The sequence below is a fragment of the Bombina bombina genome, chromosome 6, assembly GCF_027579735.1.
Source record: "Bombina bombina isolate aBomBom1 chromosome 6, aBomBom1.pri, whole genome shotgun sequence".
NCBI classification, from domain to species: domain Eukaryota; kingdom Metazoa; phylum Chordata; class Amphibia; order Anura; family Bombinatoridae; genus Bombina; species Bombina bombina.
The window spans coordinates 99,165,600-99,188,219 of NC_069504.1; the positions used below are offsets into that span (position 1 = coordinate 99,165,600).

The window sequence follows — 22,620 nt, forward strand, 5'->3', positions numbered from 1 at the left end:
CCCCTTAAAAAACTTTATAATGTATAATTGTTTAGCATAATTAATCTTAATAATCAAATTTATATCCTCAACCTGACCTTCCAATGATTGGTGCCTTTATTTATATTTAAACCCCCTTTCACCTTTACCTCTCTGCGTCTTCAGTTTAAGCAGTGGATGTGTAATAAAAGGGTTTTCCTTGCAAATTCAGGGCAGCTGTTACTTTTAAAATTCATGGTAGCTACACCACGCGCGTGTCTTCAGTTTAAAGCAGTGACGTGCGTTGAAGTCAAAGGCTGGAGAGGCACTGGCTATGATACGCCCGAGAAACACATATATGAACCCGCCAGAGGCAGCTTAAATATATGATTAAATTGGCAGGTTGCAGGTCCAATTTACTGCTTTTATTAAATTTGCTTCATTCTTTTGGTATCCTTTGTTGAAGGATATGCAGCAATGCACTACTGGGTGCTAACTGAATACATTAAATGAGCCAATGACAAGAGGCATACATGTGCAGTCACCAATCACCAGATACTCCCAGTAGTGCACTGCTGCTCCTTAGCCTACCTAGGTATGCTTTTCAAAGGATACCAAAAGAAAAAAGGAAAAATAGATAAAAGAAGTAAAATGTAAAGTTGTTAAATATTGTATTTTTTATCTAAAACATAAAAGAAAAAAAATGTGTTTAATGCTCCTTTAACGTAAAACAAATTAACATTCCTCTACTAAAATACAACTTAAAGGGACAGGAAAGCCCAAAATTGTCTTCCATGATTTGGATAGAACATACAATTTCAAAGAACTTTCCAATTCACTTCTATTATCAAATTTGCTTCATTATCTTGTTATCCTTTGTTTAAGAAATAGCATTACACTATTGGCAGCTAGCTGAACATATCTAGTTTAGCCAATCAGAAGAGACAAATGTGTGCAGGCACCAATCAGCAGGTAGCTCCCACTAGTGTAGGATATGTGCATATTCTTTTTCAACAAGGGATACCAAGAGACTGAAGCTCATTTGAAAATAGAAGTGAATTTAAAAGTGTCTTAAAATTACATGCTCTATCTGAATCCTGCAATTTTAATTTAGACTTTCCTATCCATTTAATAGTAAAGCCCTTGTTGTTGTTAGTTAATTTAATTAATTAATTAATTAATTTATGGGGAGATACATTTTAAGTTTAATGCCTTTTTAAAATAAATACCACACAGGAGAAAAATGCTTGAAATAGAGGCTTTCAGCATAATCAAAACCTCCACTAGGCTCAGTATTTCATTGTCAAAAAAATTGTAGCAAGTTCTGGAAAAGCAGAAAAAAGAGAGAGACACCTAATAGTGTATGAATGTGCCTTGATCCCATAAATATATAGGAGGACAGACAAATGGCAACTCACAGATAGGAGAAGCACACACAGTGCTATTCAAAGCAGGCCGAGACCTCCAAGTCGTTCGGCAGACTCACTCTGCGGCACTCGATCAGTCACGTGTGAAGTAGTCCGTGAATCACAATGGAACTCGCCAGCCATGTCAGGAAGAGTATCCGATGGAATCGGCCAATCCAGAAGCCCAAATGGAGCACAAAAGGAGTCCAGGGAGTAGGAGGTGCACTGATCGGAATGTGCTTGCAGTCATGGATGCTTAAGTGGGGATTTTAACCATGGGTGTGTTGCCTTTGCAAGTTTCACAGATTTTCAGCGGCGTTGTCTCGCTGCCACCGTTTTCATTTCAGAGATGTGGCTAAAGCGATACATGTGTTTCACCCTGACTTTGTTAGTGATTGGGCTTTCTCAAGCGTCATGACGACATACGTATCGCTTTAGCCACATCTCTGAAATGAAAACGGTGGCAGCGAGAGAACGCTGTAAACCTCATTCCTCAAGGTTTACTTGGGATGTAAGCCAGAGGATCGGCGATGCGCCCCCCAAGACAGGCAAAAACAGATAGTGAAAATAGAAGAGTGACCGGAAGTGACATCAGATTGGAGTTTGAGGAATTGGAGTTCTCGACAGAACACCGGCACTGGTTAGGGGTCCCAATACCAATATCATGGGAGGACAAATGAGGGTTTCAGCCTGCTCTCCATCTTCTCATGCTACATTCCTCATTACCGCTGGGGTTAATAATCTTTAAGAGCTTGCAGGGCCAGGTGGTGCAGCCTCTCTGTGTGCTTAAAAAGCAGGACAGCCGCTGCGCTCCCTTATCAACCTGCTCAAACTGTGGTGCCTATGCTCTGCTGCTCTCCATTCTCTGTGCAGCTGCCGGCCCACGTGACCAGAGCTGATTGGCTCTCCTGGGTCGGCCCCAAAAAGGCCGCTAATAAAGCAGCCTCTAACGGGCACTTATAGGCCACGCAATGAGCTAGAACCACCGTCCATCAGTGAGTGGCGCAGCTCTCGTGGGCCCATAGCCCAAAGGAACAAGCATGTTGCTCAATGGGGAGGGCAGCAGACCTGCTTGTGCCTCTCCATTGAACAACATGTATATGAGAAAAAAAAATTATAATTTAAAAAAAAGCAAAACAATAATAATGAAATAATGTTTTGGTTATATGACTCACCTGCCTCTAGTGACTACATGTCCCTGGTTTAAAGGTGTAGCCTTACCATGCTATTTCAAAAACCTTTGTACCACTTTAGCTTTTTTTTTCTAAAATCAGTATCTTATGTAAGCTTCATTAAAAAAAAAAAAAAAAGAATACATTGAAATAAAATGCTGCTGGCTTATAATAGTAGCACTAGCTACTACTATAGCTAGGAACAAATTAAGTTGTCAGAATTCTGCTGAACTGAATCCCATGAGCTAATCTTGGACAAAACCGTAGGATTATTTGTTCATTTGCAGTTTTAATTTTCCTCTGCTGATATATAATAAAGCAGATGCTCCCTAAAGGTGAATGATGCTGATTGTAATTGTTTGCTGTAGCTGTTTGTTCCAAAATCAGAAAGAACTCCTATTTTGTATAATTTGTCATATGACCATTATTTTATTTTATTTTATTTTTCATCCCATTTTGAAGTGTATTCACGTACTTACTTTATACAGCTTAACGCCAGAGTGCAGCGAGAGATCATATGTTTCTCCAGCTTTAGTAAATTATATTTTTAATAAAGGGAACACGTTTGAAGTGATTTTCAAAGGAATGTATCTGCTTATGTATTTGCAATTGTGTTTCCATGTCCCTTTATATGTTAGTAATGGCTGGTTATTTATCACATGCCGGTATCGGGCGAATCTGCCCGTTTACGGGTGTGTGATAAATTATTGATGAATGAGGCTCCCTGGCCTTATATACAACTCACATGCACTGTCATGTGTACACCTGAGCTTGGGAAGGCTGCTTTAACCAATTAAAGGGGAAAAGTGGGAAAAATAAAGGAAGGCTGACCTTCTTCTGTTGGTTTAAGCACCCCAACCAAGCTCAGGTGTACTCATCACAGTGTATTGGAGTTGTATAAAAAGCAAGAGAGCCTCATTCAATGAAAAGTCTTGTAGTATTAGGACCAGTCAACATTTAGGACACCTTGTAAATGGGTAACTGGCTAAGCAGAATTTAAATATATTGTATGACTAAGATCCCAGTTTTAATATAAAAGCATAGGTGTTTTTTAAAGCATTTTTTGTAGCAAGTCAATGTGCACCAATAATCTCTGTTTTGTGTAACTATTTGATCTCATTGCCAGCATTCCCAAAGAGGAATTTAAACTCTATTTTTAGAATGTGTGGATTTGTAAGGTGATGCATTATATCGTCTTACAGCAAGCTCTGTCTATTACACACACATTTGTTAATGCCATATAAATAATATATTGTTGTGGGCTAGTTTCACTTCAGAATTTCCAGCTTTTTAACATTTGGCATTAACATGAGTGCTGGTGCCATTGAATTTCCTAGCGTTTTTTTTTAATGTGCATGTGTTGCATTATATAAAGCAATAGCTGGGGCTCCCACTCCCACATATCTCTACAGCACGCCTTCTATTATTTTTTCAAGATTTTGCTTCTGAGCATGCTCAAAAGATATCTCAGCAACTGCTGCTTGTTTGTTTTACCAAACACAAATACCTACTAGAAAATAAAATCTATCTGTGTGCAGAGTTTGAAAAAGATTAGCATGGGGTTTTTTTTTGCTATAGGTTTGGCTAATCCATTTAAATGTTTTCAGATATTTTCAAAATAACGATATTAGCACAAACATGGCGTATTCATAACTGGGCCCTGTTTATTTTTCCTGGACTTTTATATAAATTCAGTATATAGTTTTGGTTCTTAGGAAAAAAATTGAAGAACAAAGAATTATTTCATATGTAACTCAATTCCAAAGGATTTAGATTTTACCTTGAAGCTCCCATAAATGGTTCGTGGCCGGACTGTTATCCGAATGACGCTTTTCCGACGGACATTTGTCCGACGGACAATATTCCGAAAGACATTTATCCGGCTGCTGGGTGGGAATGAAGCTTAAAAATCACGGTTTTATAACATTTTTAATAGTGGACTGACAAAAGACAATTAAATCAACTTATATATAACATTTATAACATTTTTAATAGTGGACTGACAAAAGACAATTAAATCAACTTATATATAACATATTAATTATAATATTATAATTATAATAATTATATTATGTGTTAAAAGTACATCGTGAGGGTAGGGACCCATGGATAGGTTCCCAGAGGCGGTTGCGGCGCCCGAGTCACTGATTGTAACAGAAAATTTTGGATCGTATCTGCCCTCGGCCGAATGTATCTTGATTTATTTAAGTAAATCTTATATATTATGTGCTATTGCCTTTAAAAAGTCTAATCTTGAGTATTCACTGTATTTTTCTAAAACTTTCATTATCCTGTTGTTTATGATTTCATATTTTTTTTTGGGTTTTCTCAGTTCAACTCCAGAATCAATTTTTTCAATTGTTAACTCCCATTCTGCTTGTTCTTTTCTTATTTTTGAAACTAGTCTGCAAATGCTTGGGTGGGTTATAGACATTCGTTGGTCAAATGCTCTGTGCCATCCTTCTAGAGAGTTGTTTGTTCTAGGTAACCCTAGTTTTGTTCTTTCAAAAGTGTTCCACATCGTAATATCGAAAGTAGGTTTTCTTCTTGTACCTTCTTGTAGTTCGCCAATCCAGGTTTTTTCAAAATAATTTAAAAATTCAGATAAAATGTTACTGTTTTGTTTTTCTATTGATTTTACAAAGTCATTAAATGTTTCAACTACATCTTCCACTGGCACAAATGCTAATGCTTCTAAGCATTTTATGATCAGAGCATTTTTTTCATTATTATACCATATTTTTAAGCCCAAAGATTGTATTTTTCTCCACAGGCATTGGGAAAAATGGAAAAAGCATCCATAAATTATTGTATTTTGTAAAAAATTTGTCATGCAATTTATTGCTGCTCTTTCAAAATCTACAGTAATTGATATAGGATTGATATCTGGATTTTTTTCTTTTATAATACTAAAAATTAAATTATAAGTTTCCTGATTTTTATTTTTTGATATGCAGTATACTAATGGTATGGTATGGTTATCTTCTATTAAAACATGTATTGTATACAACTGAAAACCTAAAGGAGCTGAGTCAAATGTTCCGTCACAGAGCCAGTGTTGTTTTTTTGAAAGAAGATCTACATTTTTTTTAGTAGACAGAATGATTAAATTTTCACTTTCGTGCATGATGAAATTTTCTCCTCTGGTTGTTTTTCTTAAATCATCATTTAAAATGTTTCCATTTGGTGTTGTTCGATGTCGACGTACCATTCTGGCAAGAGTTTCTTTTTTAGGTAGAGCTCCTGCTGCTTCAAGGGGGAAATTAGATGTGCAATTTTGTATTATGCTTGATGTTACTTCTTCTGAATTTTTAGCAACTTCTTTTATTTTTTCAATTGTTTTCATAGATAAAATTCTTGCTGCATTAGGTGGATGTGAATGATTTGATGCATCTTTTTCAATTATATCATTAATGGTTTTTAGCCTTCCTCCACAAAAACCTTTTTTTTCACATCTCCAATATGTGACATTTTCTTTTTTTTTGTCTACAATGTATGCATAACCTTCATATAACATTTTTCTTCCTCCTTTACACGTCTTTATGAACTCCATTTTTTTAATTTGATGTTTTTTTTAAATTTATTTATTTAAGTGTTTGTGTTGTTTTTTTTACCTCAGTAGCCACAATATATATTTAAATTTTCCGCTTTTATACTGATGACAATTATGCAATTACGTGATTGCGTGATTGTGCTGTTCGGCGTGCAGTCGGAAGCAGTGTATATCGGACATATGTCTGACGGACGAATGTGTTTCGGCATTTTGTCCGTCGGAATTTTGTCCGAGCACCTAAATGGTTGTGTAACAATTAGATTCCGCTTCTAGTAGGTTGAAACAAATATATAGCAGCTGCTAATAACATGATGGCCGTGCATTGCATCTGTACAATACTCTGGTGACATTACATTGGCTGTGGTAGTACTGGGGAATGATGTGTGGGACATTTCTTTTACATTATTTACATTTCTCTTGCAAGGTGTATCCAGTCCACGGATTCATCCATTACTTGTGGGATATTCTCATTCCCTACAGGAAGTGGCAAAGAGAGCACACAGCATAACTGTCCATATAGCTCCCCCTCTAGCTCCACCCCCCAGTCATTCTCTTTGCCGGCTCTAAGCACTAGGGTCTCTCTACGGGAGGGTAAAGTGAATGTGGTGTTAGATTTGTAGTTTTATATCTTCAATCAAAAGTTTGTTATTTTTAAATGGTACCGGTTTGTACTATTTACTCTCTAGCAGAAAAGTGATGAAGATTTCTGTTGAGAGGAAAATGATTTTAGCATGTTGTAACTAAAATCCACTGCTGTTCCCATACAGGACTGAGGAGTACCAGAAAACTTCAGTTGGGGGGAACAGTTTGCAGGCTTGACTGCAATGAGGTATGTTTAGTCATTTATTTCTAGACAAGACTGAGATAATGCTAGAAGACTGACAAGATCCCCATGTGGGGAGGGTAAGCTATATTCTGAGACTTAGTAAAGAATTGAATGCTTACTTAACAGGGCTACATAGGCTGGTTGACACTAATGCAGGGCAATTGATTATTTATTTTAAGAAATACTCGTTGGAGACACTTTTTAAGCACTTTGGAGTGTTTTTCTGGGGTTATTTTCCACATGGCATAAATTTAGTCACCTAGAAGTGATTTTGGTAGGCCTTACAACTCTGCAGTGGAGTGGGAGGGGCCTAATTTCGCGCCTCAGATGCGCAGTTAGTATTGAAATACAGTTTCATGCTGCTTCACATGGAGGGTCCAGCTGCTGATTGAGGACTTAAAAGAAGCTTTTTTTCCCCAATACTGATCCCTAAGGGCAGGTAGGGCCACAGCAGTAAGCTGTGGCAAGGTACTGTAGTTAATTAACCGGTTGTTGGCTTTAGGCTGCTCCGGTTTGGGCATTAAGGGGTTAATCGATCTGAAACTTGTGGTGCAATCATATTAAGGCCTTATGTACATACTGTGAAAATTTCAAAAGGATTGGTGCATTTTTCACTGTTTTGTAAAATTGTGTGCTCTTTTTATTTCTTAAAGGCACAGTAACGTTTTTTCAAATTGTGTTTTTTATTTGATTAAAGTGTTTTCCATTTGATTAAAGTGTTTTCCAAGCCTGCTTGTGTATAATACTAGTCTGTTAAACATGTCTGACACTAAGGAAAATCCTTGTTCAATGTGTTTAGAAGCCATGGTGGAACCCCCTCTCAGAATGTGTCCCAATTGCACTAATATGTCTATACACTTTAAAGATCATATTGTTGCACTTAAAAGTGTGGCCCTAGATGATTCTCAGACTGAAGGTAATGAGGATAGTCCGTCTACCTCTCCCCATGTGTCACAACCAGTTACGCCCGCTCAAGTGATGCCTAGTACCTCTAATGCGTCTGCCCCTATTACATTGCAACAACTAGCGACAGTCATGGATAATTCCCTTGCGGCCTTTCTATCCAAACTGCCAGTTTTTCCTGCAAAGCGTGATAGCTCTGTTTTAAGAACAGATTATGAGCAGTCTGAAGCTTTGGTAACCTTATCTGATGTACCCTCACAACGCTCTGAAGTGGGGGTGAGGGATTTGATGTCTGAGGGAGAAATTTCCGACCCAGGAAAGGTTTCTCATCAGGCAGAGTCAGATTCATTAGCATTTAAATTTAAATTGGAACACCTCCGCGTATTGCTTAGGGAGGTATTAGCCACTCTGGATGATTGTGACCCTATGGTGGTTCCAGAGAAATTGTGCAAAATTGTGTAAAAAGTACCTAGAGGTCCCTGTATACACTGATGCGTTTCCGATCTCTAAAAGGGTTGCGGATATTGTTTCTAGGGAGTGGGATAGACCAGGTGTCCCTTTTGCCCCCCCCCCTATTTTTAAGAAAATGTTCCCCATAACTGACCCCAGGAGGGACTCGTGGCAGACGGTCCCTAAGGTAGAGGGGGCTGTTTCTACACTTGCTAAGCGCACAACCATACCAATCAAAGACAGTTGTGCTTTTAAAGATCCTATGGATAAAAAGTTAGAAGGTTTACTAAAGAAAATTTTTGTTCAACAAGGTTTCCTTCTCCAACCTATTGCCTGCATTATTCCGGTAACTACTGCAGCGGCTTTCTGGTTTGAGGCGCTGGAGGAGTCACTCCAGACGGAGACCTCATATGACGAAATTATGGATAGAATTAAGGCTCTAAATCTGGCTAATTCTTTTATCACAGATGCCGCCTTGCAATTAGCTAAGTTAGCGGCAAAAAAAATCAGGTTTCGCCATTATGGCACGCAGAGCGATTTGGCTCGTCATGGTCAGCCGATGTGTCGTCAAAATCCAAATGATTAAATATCCCTTTCAAAGGAAAGACCCTTTTTGGGCCAGAATTGAAAGAGATTATTTCAGAAATCACCGGGGGAAAGGGCCATGCTCTCCCTCAGGACAAGCCCTTTAGGGCTAAAAACAAAGCTAATTTTCGTTCTTTTCGTAACTTCAGGAACTGTCCCACTTCAGCCTCTACAGCTGCAAAGCAAGAGGGTAACGCTTCACAGCCCAAGGCAACCTGGAAGTCTTACCAGGGCTGGAACAAGGGTAAACAGGCCAAAGAGCCTGCAGCTGCTACCAAGACAGCATGAAGGGGTAGCCCCGATCCGGGACCGGATCTAGTAGGGGCAGACTCTCTCTCTTCGCTCAGGCTTGGGCAAGAGATGTTCACAATCCCTGGGCATTAGAGATTGTTACCCATGGATATCTTCTAGAATTCAAGGACTCCTCTCCAAGGGGAAGGTTCCACATTTCTCGTCTGTCTACAGACCAGACGAAGAACGAGGCGTTCTTACGCTGTGTAGAAGTTCTACATACGATGGGAGTGATCTACCCAGTTCCAATTGCAGACATGGAGGCAATCGGGCTAATGGTAGCGGCAATGGACATAGTCCTTTTTGCTCTAATACATCTCAGACCACTGCAACTGTGCATGCTCAAACAGTGGAATGGGGATTATGCAGATTTGTCTCCTCAAATACAGTTGGACCAGAGATTCTCTTCTCTGGTGGTTGTCTCAGGATCACCTGGCTCAGGGAATATGTTTCCGCAGATCAGAGTGGATCATTGTAACGACCGACGCCAGTCTGTTAGGCTGGGGTGCAGTCTGGGACTCCCTGAAAGCTCAGGGCTTATGGTCTCGGGAAGAAGCTCTTCTCCCGATAAACATTCTGGAACTGAGGGCGATATTCAACGTGCTCCAGGCATGGCCTCAACTAGCTGTGGCCAAATTCATCAGTTTTCAGTCGGACAACATCACAACTGTAGCTTACATCAATCATCAGGGGGGAACAAAGAGTTTCCTAGCGATGAAGGAAGTAACCAAAATAATCAGGTGGGCGGAGGATCACTCCTGCCATCTCTCAGCAATTCACATCCCAGGAGTAGACAACTGGGAGGCGGATTTTCTAAGTCGTCAGACTTTTCACCCGGGGGAGTGGGAACTCCAACCGGAGGTATTTGCCCAGCTGACTCAGCTATGGGACACTCCAGAGTTGGATCTGATGGTGTCCCGTCAGAACACCAAACTTCCTCTCTACGGATCCAGGTCCAGGGACCCCAAGGCGGTATTGATAGATGCTCTAGCAGTGCCTTAGTCCTTCAATCTGGTTTATGTTTTCCCACCGTTTCCTCTTCTCCCTCGTCTGGTCGCCAGAATCAAGCAGGAGAAGGCTTCGGTGATTCTGATAGCGCCTGCGTGGCCACGCAGGACTTGGTATGCAGACCTAGTGGACATGTCATCTGTCCCACCATGGACACTGCCAATGAGGCAGGATCTTCTAATACAGGGTCCATTCAAGCATCCAAATCTAGTTTCTCTGCGTCTGACTGCTTGGAGATTGAACACTTAATTCTATCAAAGAGTTATAGATACTCTGATTCAGGCTAGAAAGCCTGTCACCAGGAAAATCTACCATAAGATGTGGCGTAAATATCTTTGTTGGTGTGAATCCAAGGGTTACTCATGGAGTAAGATTAGGATTCCCAGGATATTGTCTTTTCTCCAAGAAGGATTGGAGAAAGGATTGTCAGCTAGTTCCTTAAAGGGACAGATATCTGCTCTGTCTATCCTTTTACATAAGCGTCTGGCAGAGGTACCAGACGTTCAAGCATTTGCACAGGCTTTTATCAGAATCAAGCCTGTCTATAGACCTGTGGCTCCGCCATGGAGTCTAAATCTAGTTCTTTCAGTTCTTCAAGGGGTTCCGTTTGAACCTTTACATTCCATAGATATTAAGTTGTTATCTTCGAAAGTTTTGTTTTTGATAGCTATCTCTTCTGCTCGAAGAGTCTCAGAATTATCTGCCTTACAGTGTGATTCACCTTACCTGGTGTTCGATGCAGATAAGGTAGTTTTGCGTACTAAACCTGGTTTTCTTCCTAAAGTGGTTTCTAACATGAATATTAACCAGGAAATTGTTGTTCCTTCTCTGTGCCCCAATCCTTCTTCGAAGAAGGAACGTCTGTTGCACAATCTTGATGTAGTTCGTGCTCTAAAGTTCTATTTGCAAGCAACTAAGGATTTCAGGCAAACATCTTCCTTGTTTGTTATCTATTCTGGTAGGAGGAGAGGTCAGAAAACGACAGCTACCTCTCTTTCTTTTTGGCTGAAAAGCATCATCCATTTGGCCTATGAGACTGCTGGCCAGCAGCCTCCTGAAAGAATTACTGCTCATTCTACCAGAGCAATGGCTTCCACATGGGCTTTCAAGAATGAGGCTTCTGTTGAACAGATTTGTAAGGCAGCGACTTGGTCTTCACTGCATACTTTTGCCAAATTTTACAAATTCGATACTTTTGCTTCTTCGGAGGCTATTTTTGGGAGAAAGGTTTTGCAAGCAGTGGTGCCTTCCGTTTAAGGTACCTGTCTTGTTCCCTCCCTTCATCCGTGTCCTAAAGCTTTGGTATTGGTATCCCACAAGTAATGGATGAATCCGTGGACTGGATACACCTTGCAAGAGAAAACAGAATTTATGCTTACCTGATAAATTACTTTCTCTTGCGGTGTATCCAGTCCACGGCCCGCCCTGGCATTTAAGTAAAGTAAAATATTTTTTCATTTAAACTACAGTCACCACTGCACCCTATGGTTTCTCCTTTTTCTTCCTAACCTTTGGTCGAATGACTGGGGGGTGGAGCTAGAGGGGGAGCTATATGGACAGCTCTGCTGTGTGCTCTCTTTGCCACTTCCTGTAGGGAATGAGAATATCCCACAAGTAATGGATGAATCCGTGGACTGGATACACCGCAAGAGAAAGTAATTTATCAGGTAAGCATAAATTCTGTTTTCTTTTGATATTTTTTTAATAATGGATATTTCTCTCTGAAACCCTCATCTGTTGGATTGCTTGGATGAGGATTAAAGAAAATGTATTAAAACATATCTCCTCTCCTTAAAAGGAACAGTATACAACAATTTTCATACAACTGCATGTAATAGACACTACTATAAAGAGGAATATGCACAGATACTGATCTAAAAATCCAGTGTAAAACCTTTTAAAAACTTACTTAGAAGCTCCCAGTTTAGCACAGCTGATGAGGTAGTCTGGGACACCCACTGAAAGGGACTGGGTAAACAAAAAGAGCAGACCCCACCCCCCTTCCCTGCATATGAAAAGACTGATGACATAAACAGGAACCCGCAAGAGTCTGTATGTAAACACATGTATACATCTGGCACTGTGGGGCTTGGTTAGGAGTCTAAAGATAATCAAAACTATACATTTTTATAAAAATACAACCAGATGGGCTATATAAATGGATCATCTACAAAACATTTATGCAAAGAAAAATCTAGTGTACAATGTCCCTTTAATGTAAGGGAGACACCCCCCAAAATAAAACATTTGCTGAGAAGGTATTTAAGAGTGCAGTGGGAATATAGGATTGAGGTTCTTCACCTTTGAGTTTACAGGTCAGTACCTGTGCTCAGACCCATGCCTTATTGAGGTAGAGATTTCTGTTTAAGTGGTCTAAATGAGGTGTTGCACATCCTGGAGTGGTTCTCTTGCATGATCCTAAGATCATGGTTGAAGTGAACTTTGTCATATTGTATCAAGAGTAGATGCCTTTTTACCAAATGGCATTCTCAGAGATTTTTTGCCTGGATGTGATTGCAATGGTGAAAATGAGTGTCCTGCCATAGCAAACCTATTTCCATAAATACCTTTTAAAGTCTCCATGCCCGTTTTAGAAAAATGTAGGACTTTAAAGTGATTAGAAATGTTTGCCTTTGACGTTTGTTCATGGCCTTTTGTTGTAGATGTACAGGTGTTTCCTAAATAGTCATTCAAGACTATTGGTGATATATATTTTACATGTCATTTAGTTTCTCAATCAGACACTCTTGGCTTCTGCTCTCCCTCACACATTCAATTTTGATATATATATATATATATATATATATATATATATATATATATATATACAGACACGAACACACACATACTTTTAATTTATTTCTTATATAGAAATCAAGGAGGCAATCGCTTGAAATTGGTCCCAGGTGGTAAATATAATTAAATTCCTTGGGGCTATGTGTTCTGGGGGACTGATTTTTATGCTGAGATTTGGGCTTATGAGACATTATTAGACTCGGAAACAGGATATTTGTGTTGATCTCTGGTCATTGGGGCTAGCTGTGGTGGTCCTGGTGAGTAATGTGTGTATGTGACTTTTTATTGCTTTAACTGTAATTTCCTTTATTTTGCTGAATACAAAAGTAATATTTTTATTTCCTTTTGATTTGATTATTTTTTTTTAATAATGAGGATTAAAAGGGACATGAAACCCAATTTTTTTATTTCATGATTCAGATAGAGAATACAATTTTAAAAAACTTTCCAATTTACTTCTATTATTTAATTTGCTTCCTTCTCTTGTTATCCTTTGTTGAACGCTTTATCTAGCAAAGCTCAGGAGCAGCAGAGAGCCTAGGTTCTAGCTGTTAATTGGTGACTGCATATATATATCGATTGTGATTGGCTCACCCATGAGTTCAGTTAGAAACCATTAGTGCATTGCTGCTCCTTCAACAAATGATACCAAGAGAATAAAAGAAATTAGATAATAGAAGTAAATTAGAAAGTTGTTTAAAATTGTATTCTCTATCTGAATCACGAAAGAAAAAATTGGGATTTTATGTCCCTTTAAAGGGACACTGAACACATTTTTTATTCTTTCATGATTTAGATAGAGCATGACATTTTAAGTAACTTTCTAATTTACTCCTATTATCAATTGTTCTTTGTTCTCTTGCTATCTTTATTTTAAAAGCAGGAATGTAAATCTTAGCAGCCACCCCATTTTAGGTTCAGCACCATAGATAGTGCTTGCTTATTGGAAGCTGACATTTACCCACCAATAAACAAGCATAACCTAGGTTCTCAACCAAAAATGGGCCGGCTCCTATGTATCACATTCCTGCTTTTCAAATAAAGATAGCAAGAGAACAAAGAAAAAATGATAATAGGAGTAAATTAGAAAGTTGCTTAAAATTGCATGTTCTATCTGAATCGTGAAAAAAAAAATATGGGTTTAGTGTCCCTTTAAGTACTAATTAGGTAATTGCACATAGTGTGTCACCCCTTTCATTATGCAGTTTGTATGTATGCTTTATTTTTCATTTTGTATTTTTTCACATGTAACTAGTGTTCTGTATATTTTATGTGCATTTGGGTCTAGATTATAATATGTTTGTTTATTTTACCGTTTATTTTACTGTAGCTACTCTGAAACATTTAAAGTTAAATTTAAATTAAAAAAAAACAATTGAATTACAAACAGTCTACGGTCTTACGTACATTAATTGCAAATACATTATTTTAACAAATATATTCTCTAAACATATCAAGATAACCTAGGAGGAATGAAAGTAATTTATTTAAAAAACATATAGAGTCAGTTTTTTTTTTGGTGTACATTTCTATAAAAATTTTATTTATTGGTTTGCTTGTATAGGTTTTTTCTTAATGAAAAAAGCAACTGTAGCTAAAATAATTTAATGAAAAAAGGGGTTTAATAAGGGTTAATTGTCTTTTTAGAGTTAATTGACAAATTTGTATTTTACAGTATTCATTTAATAATAAATCATCTATACCACAATTTTTTATTTTAAATGAAAACATAGACTGTAATTATAGCAAGTAAAAAGGTTTAACAAAATAGACCTCTTGAAAAATCAATCCAAAGCACTCTAGGTACCAGTGTAGAGTGTCGGCCAATGCATATTACATTGATGAGCTGTATTAATAAAGACCTGTTTTGTTCTAGATTTCATATAAAAAGGCTCCGTCTCCCAAAACAGCAGTAATTCAACTGGCTTTTATTTGCTTATTGATTCTCTGGGGATGTGCATAATGGACCTATTCATTAGATAGATATATTGTTTCAGTCACTGGTACATTAAACAAATTAACCGGTATAGCTGAGCTATATTCTCTAAGTTCACTTCATCATGGTGTACGTAGAAAATACTATAAAGAACACAAAAGCATAATGAATACACTCTGAATTGCACAGGATCATTCTTTACAAACAGTTCTTAAGCATTGGCTAGCAGTATATCTTTAAAGGGATATTAAATGGTAAAAAAAATGATACAATTGTGTGTTCAAAGCAATAATTAGCCTAAGAATAATATACAGCTATATTTTAAAAATTATATTAGTTGTTTAAATATTGAACATATATATATTTTAGTTTCTATTAAGTAAAGGGCTCTGCCATGCTGGAACCTGGATTCCCTCCTTATCTATCTCTTCTGCTGAGGACAAATAGTGACATATATAAAGCTGGCAATAAAAGGCTGTGTGGAATATAGGATTGTTAATGTAACTATTTAACACAGTTTCCACACAGCCTTGTTTCCACACTCTCTTATTGGCAGTTGTATATCTGTACCGCATTGTCCTCAGAAGAGACAGATAAGGGAAAAACCTATGTTCAAACATGGCAAAAACCATTATTTTATTGAATTGCAAAAACAAATCATTTTCAGAATAAAATTTCAGGAAAATGGGACATAATAAATAATGAAACTTCACAAATTCCCCTTTTCCTCTCTCGGAGCATCATCTGCTCACTTGTAACATCACAGCAATTCTTACTGCTCTCCCTCCTTCTAACCCTCACATCAAACTCCACAGAAGCATCAAGTCACTAGAACAGAAACATCTTTTAACCTCTGTTAAACCTCTGCTCTCTTCCATTTCCTCCTTTTCCTGCCCTGATTAATCTATCTGCCGCTATAATTCCACTCTTACAGCGGTGTTTGACAATTGGACACCTCCTTCCATAGCTATAAAGTCACGCACTCATTCTTAGTCCTGGCATACTCCTCTGACACGCTACATACACAGATGTTCAGCTGACTTTCGTCATTACAAGTTCATTGTAAAGCACTAATATTCTGCCCTTAACCTCTCTAAGATTACTTCTCTACTCAAATCTCTACTCTTTCTTCAAACCCAAAATGTCTGTTCTCTACTTTTAATACCCTTCTCTGCCCACCTGCACCTCCTATTACAACTGCCCCCTCAGCTCAAGATTTTGCCAACCACTTCACCAACAAAATTGATTCCATCAGAAATCAAATAATCTCTCAATTTACTACTAAATTAAATTACTGCTAGTCGCCAACCCCCTCAACTGTCTGCTGATGTCCAAAACCCACAAAGCCCCAGATTCAGACCCTTTTTGCCCCTGTTACTGAGGAAGACGTTTCTGTCCTTACCTCCTCCTCTCACATCCCAACCTGTCCCCTTGATCCCATCCCCAACAACTACTGCCCTTCCTCTCTCCTACTCCAATCCTCAGACATATTTTTGAATCTCTCTCTCAGCACTTGTACATTTCCTAATCCCTTAACCATGCATTAATCACACCTAGCCTCAAAAAATCTCTTGATCCATCATCCCCATCCAACTACCGCCTTCTGGAAAGGCTTGTATATACACGCTCATCACATTTCCTCACATGAAACTCCTTGATCCATTACAGTCTGAATTTCGCCCCCAGCACTCCACAGAAACAGCAATCATTAATGTTACTAATGCCCTAAAAACAGCAAAAAACAAAAGGCCAATTCCTGCCACCTCCACCTTCAAAACATATCCTATATGTGCCACTTCCTCACACAAGACACAATTAAGACATTAATCCACTCTCTTATTTCCCGCCTTGACTATTGCTCCTCATCTGCTGCACCTCGCTGCCAATCCCTTCACTGACTTCTTGTAGCCCCCAGAATAAAACACAAAATCCTGACTCTGACATTCACAATAACACTGCTCCCCCCTATATCTCCAAACTCGTCTCCAAATACTCTCCCTCCTGTCCCCTTTGCTCTGCTCATGACCTCCTTCTCTCCTACTCTCTTGTTACTTTCTCACATTCCCGTCTACAAGACTTCTCCAGATTGGCCCCTATCTTGTGGAACTCTCTGCCTCGCTCTACATGACTCTCCCCTAGTTTTCAAACATTCAAATGCTCCTTAAAGACTCTACTGCTCAGGGATGAATACAATAAACACTAACATTTCTGATCTTAGTTCCTCTCCTCCTTTTAGCTATCCCCTTGAACCCCCTTAGCATGTAAGCCTATGAGCCCATCTGCTTTGTAGATCACCTTCATGAGAGCTGATTTAAGACAGTGCAACTCTTGGCAAGGCCCTATATCCCTCTGTCTCCCATAATTGTCACCTTGCATATTAGACCCATGTTTATTGCACAGTGGAATCTGTTGACGCTCTGCACATAACTGATAGTAATAATAATATTGAAAGTATTATACAAAGTTTTTGTTACTACTTATAATTAAACATTTTATTTTACAATCTCAAACTATTAATGTCCCTTTATAACAATTTTCTGCTGTAAAAATAAAATGGTCTGTTTCATGCAAATTATTTTCTTTTACTATGCGTTAAACCCCGGCATTGAAGTTAAATGAATAGTCAGTTGTATTGCTGGAGGAGAGTACACATGGTTAGCCAGTCCAGAGCAGATATACACACAAATTCTCCAATCACTGTCCATATTCACATCTGAAGTAGAACTGGTCGTGTTCTAAGAGAGGGCACATTTAAGTACATGATTGATTTGAGGAGTTAAACACTTAATAAAAGAAGGGAATTTTCTTGATAAATCAATTGCTCTAATGAAAAAGAGCACAATAGGTTGAACTGTTCTTTTAAGCCTTTCAGTTGTAATACCTGATCCATAATATTAATGACAGTAAAAGCAGCGTGTGCACCCAGTTGCTAACAGATATTTAAAATGAACAGCATCTGCCAATACTTTGAAGAGCACTGTTTCTTGCTGTCTGTGACTCATGCACCGCACTGTTAAATGTGTATTCCCTCAAAGCAAAAGTTTTTCTGAACTGGAGCTTATGCACAAGCTATTTAATTTTAATTAACTTTTGTGTTGTCTTGAAACTGTACCTTTTATTGGACTAATATGAAGAATCTGCAAGCATCACGTTCACTTAAAAAAGCCTCTTCTTAAATGATGACAACACTTAAACTATGAAACTCATTAGAGCTCATTTTATTCCTTTATGCGAAAGCAGTGAAGTTACTTCAAGGGGATATGGTTGTCTGAGGTTTACTAATATGATTGGCAATACCTTTATGTATTTTTTTTAGTCCATTATAAATATTCCAATATGATTTTTACACCGTTGTTAAAGGGATAGTTTAGTCAAAATTAAATTTTCATGCAGTTTTAAACAACTTTCTAATTTACTCCTATTATAATTTTTCTTTGTTCTCTTGGTATCTTTATTTGAAAAGGCTGGAATGTAAGCTTAGGAGCTGGCCTATTTTTGGTTCAGCACCTGGGTAGCACTTGCTGATTGGAGGCTACATTTAGACACCAATCAGCAAACGCTACCCAGGTGCTGAACCAAAAATGGACCTGATCCTTAGCTTAGATTTCTGCTTTTTCAAATAAATATAGCAAGAGAACGAAGAAAAAATGCTGCTCTATCTGAATCATGAAATACTTTTTTTGACTAGACTATCCCTTTAAATGTGTCACTATTTATGTATTTATGTATGCAGGACAATTATGCACTGCAAAAAAAAATTGTATACAAACTAAATCATTAAAAAGGGGCAGGAAGCATCAAAACTCTTGTGGTTCAGACAGAGCATGACATTTTAAGAGACCTTTTTATGTGCTTTTATTATCAAATTTACATGTATCATTTGCTGAAAAGCATACATAGGTAGGCTCAGGATCAATAATGCATTACTGCTAGCTAGCTGGTGATTGGCATTTACTCACATATGGCTCTTGTCATTGGCTCACAGGGTGTGTACAACTAGATCCCAATAGTGCATTCCTTGTGTGTATCTGAATGGAATTATGTGTTTAATCCATTTGTAGGTGTTAAAAACACACAATTATACCCAAGTGCAACAATAAAATGCTCTAAAACATTGCAGTATTTTCCTTTTTACACTTATATGTCCCTTTAACACTGTCAGTCTTTTAGAACAATTTACTAGGGTTTTACAAATTAATAGCAGTTCATGAAGGCACCACTTGAAAAGCCTGCTGGAATCAATCTCTTTTGCTGTGTCTAATTAGGGACAGAGGTAAATTAAACAACCACTTTCTAGCATGTTGCAGGTTCCCCATGTTTAACCCCTTAAGGACCAGCGACGTACCCTGTATGTCGCTGGCCTTTTTTTGGGACTTGATTGTTTTATAGCGCGATCTTGCCACCAGCGTTGAGACTGCTCTATTCCACAAAGCCTGCTGGAGGGAGGGCATTAATAGCGTGTTCTTGCTAGACTTGTGCTATTATGTCCTGAAAAAACCCTTAACGACCAGTGACATACAGGGTACATTGTGGTCATTAAGGGGTTAAGTATTATGGAGGTACTACAGCCTTTCTGGATAAAGCAGAACAATTTACCAGCAAAACCAGGCAAACTAAATGTAGATTTTAATTTGGAAAATGTTAAACTATTTTTGGAGGTTATATTTTGAGTTTAATTTTCCTTTATTATTTAGTATAATAGGTTTCTAACAAGGCTTTAGGTTTGTATTGTACCTGCAAATGTAATTCATTTAAAATTGCATTTTTTTATGATTAACTGAGGATTCAACACACAATCCTAGAACACCTCATGCAAAAAATGTTACAATATTGTTTAGGCAAAAGCTGCAGAGCTGATAGAAACACCTAAAAACTTTAACATTGCATTAGGCCTCTATACAATTCAGGGAAATTGTAGTCATTTTTATTTTCATCTAGAAGGGTATTTTCAAAATTGTAACAATTGTAAAGCAAACAAATAATAATCTGAAGCTTGCAATAGTGAGTCCCTCTCCACCAACAGAAATGAGGGAGTTGCTCTCATCAGCCAGTGAACTGTATTAGTTTCAATTTACATTTAAAGGGGCATTGCACAACCAAATAAATCTTAGATGGAATGCTGTATTTCTTGGGACATTAAACACTAAATAAATGCTAGTTAGAATGAAGCATTCAAAGAAAAGAATAGTCTGAGAATAACACGTAGATGGATTTTTTTAAGGTTTCATTAGGGGACAAAATAAATAATGAAAGTATACTGTAGCGTATTATATATATATATATATGTGTGTGTGTATATATATATATATATAATTTATCCCTTTAAAGGGACACTGTACCCAAATTTTTTCTTTTGTGATTCAGATAGAGCATGACATTTTAAGCAACTTTCTAATTTACTCCTATTATCAAATTTTCTTCATTCTCTTGGTATCTTTATTTGAACTGCAAGAACGTAAGTTTAGATGCCGGACCATTTTTGGTGAACAACCTGGGTTGTCCTTGCTGATTGGTGGATAAATTCATCCACCAATAAAAAAAAGTGCTGTCCAGAGTACTGAAACAAACAAAAAACTTAGATGCCTTCTTTTTCAAATAAAGATAGCAAGAGAACAAAGAAAAATTGCTAATAGGAGTAAATTAGAAAGTTGGTTAAAATTGCATGCTCTATCTGAATCACAATAGAAAAAAATTGGGTTCAGTGTCCCTTTAAGCCAAAGAGTAGTCTGATAGTAATATGAAAATGTGTTTTTTTTATGATGGTCAGCAGACTGAAATGTTGTAAGCGCTATGTTTCCTTTTCTGCTAAAGCCAATCAGATAGCAATAAATGGGTCACTCGAGTTTGCAACCAATGACTGTATGAATATAACAGTGGTGCCCGCACTTTCACTTTAAATTGGAAAGCTCACAAGTGCATAGTTGTTTTACTATCTAAAAATGAAAAATTGTATTACAATAGCAAAGAGATCCTTGTCCCTTGAAGAAAAAAAGTCTTCAGCATGTGGAAATGCTGCACTTTCATGTGCATATTACAAAAAAAATATTACAATATCCCTTTTAGTACAATATTGTAAATGTGCTGTAACAGAGCTTAAAGGGACACACAACTCAAAATTAAACTTGTATGATTCATATATAGAGCATGTCATTTTAAGTCACTTATTTTATCAAATTTATTGTGTTTATTATTATTTGTATCCTTTGTTGAAAAGATCACCTAGGTAGGCACAGAAGCAGCAATCTACTACTGGGAGCTATCTGGTTATTGGTGGCTATATACATTTGCCTCTTGTGATTGGCTCACCAGCTATGATCAGCTAACTCCCAGTAGTGCTTTACTACTCTGCAGCTGACTTTGACTATGTGTGTGTAATCACTTTGCATGGGTTAAAGTGATAATTATATGCAAACAATACTACAAGAATAAAATGCTCTAATATATTCTTTTTGCTCTTTTGTGTCATTTTAACCCTTTTGCCTCTTAATAAAATTAAAGCAAGTATCCTTAGGGCTGGCACATGGTAATTGATTCACCAAGTCTTGAACTGCACTATAGGCAAAGAACCATGCTTTGTAATGATAATATTTGAAAATCTGAATATGTAGCTAGAAATCTGTGACTGAGAACTGGCTATAACATTTTTGTATAAAAGGAGACTTTTGCATTTTCGGTTTCCATTATTTTAATTTAACTCTAATTTTTCAGGAGGGATCGTTGACAAAGACCTACGTCGCTACCTCAATTTACGGTTCCAGAAAGGTTCAGTAGACCACGAACTTCAGCAGATTATACGAGACAACCTCTACCTCCGAACGGTGCCATGTGAGTCAATGCTAATGGTCCAAATGATTGTGTCTACTAAGAACTATAGATAGGAAATATTATATTTAATGGTTCTCGCATAGTTAACAAGCTATTTCAAATAAGTAAGGAAATATATTTTTTCAGCAGTATACTGTTTAAAAAAAACATAAAAAGGAATTTTACTATGTCTAGAATTGTTCAAAATCAATGGAACATTTGCAAAAAAAAAAAGTATTTAAAAAGGGTAAATATTGTTTGAATATACTTTAGTTTTATTTTAAAACTGGTGTTTTGATCAGACCTGTATTTTTCAGTCACATTGCTTGGTGTAAAATAAATAAAGTTACAGAATTTTGTATGTGGCAAATGAAACATCGCTTTTAACGTCAGATTTTAAAAAAAAATGTTGTTGTTTGATAAATGCCTTAAAAATGTGTTATTTTCAAAACCTGGCCATCAGTTTAAAAGGACACTAGACTTGCCTTTTTGTGTAATAATTGTACTTTACTTACGCTTCCTGGAGAGCTGAAAAGTTCTGTAAGCGGCAAATTGCAGCATTTTAAAAACCTAGGTTACAGATTTAGCTTTTTTGGTCTCTTTAGGGAGCGTGGGACAAAGCACAATTTTTACACAAAAGAAAGAGGTATTTAAAAATGTTACATTGTTGCAAATGTCCTTGTTTTCCTCATTCTTTCAAAGACAGAACTTCTGTTTTTGTTGTTGTTATTTTGTTTTTTGTTATGTCAGTGCTTCCATATACAGTTTAATAATATTTGTACAGATGTTTTACTCCTATAGGTATTGGCATATTTCATCCTGATTATATAACTCCTAGTGTGCCAGAATAGCATCATATGCAATATGGTTCTTTACATAAGTCTAGTTTTTTTTTCTTTCTCGTTTAATTCTTGATGAAGCCAGATTGAAAC

The 22,620-nt window shown here is 37.4% G+C and overlaps 1 protein-coding gene across 1 annotated transcript in view; it reads left to right on the plus strand.

The window, feature by feature from the left end:
• Positions 1-21,762, plus strand: part of LOC128664327 (membrane-associated guanylate kinase, WW and PDZ domain-containing protein 2-like) — a 499,810-nt gene extending 478,048 nt beyond the window's left edge. The window contains exon 2 of the mRNA XM_053719166.1: positions 21,593-21,762. Within this exon, the coding sequence (XP_053575141.1) occupies positions 21,593-21,762 (170 nt within the window). The remainder of the gene's footprint in view (positions 1-21,592) is intronic.
• The last annotated feature ends 858 nt before the right edge of the window (positions 21,763-22,620 follow it).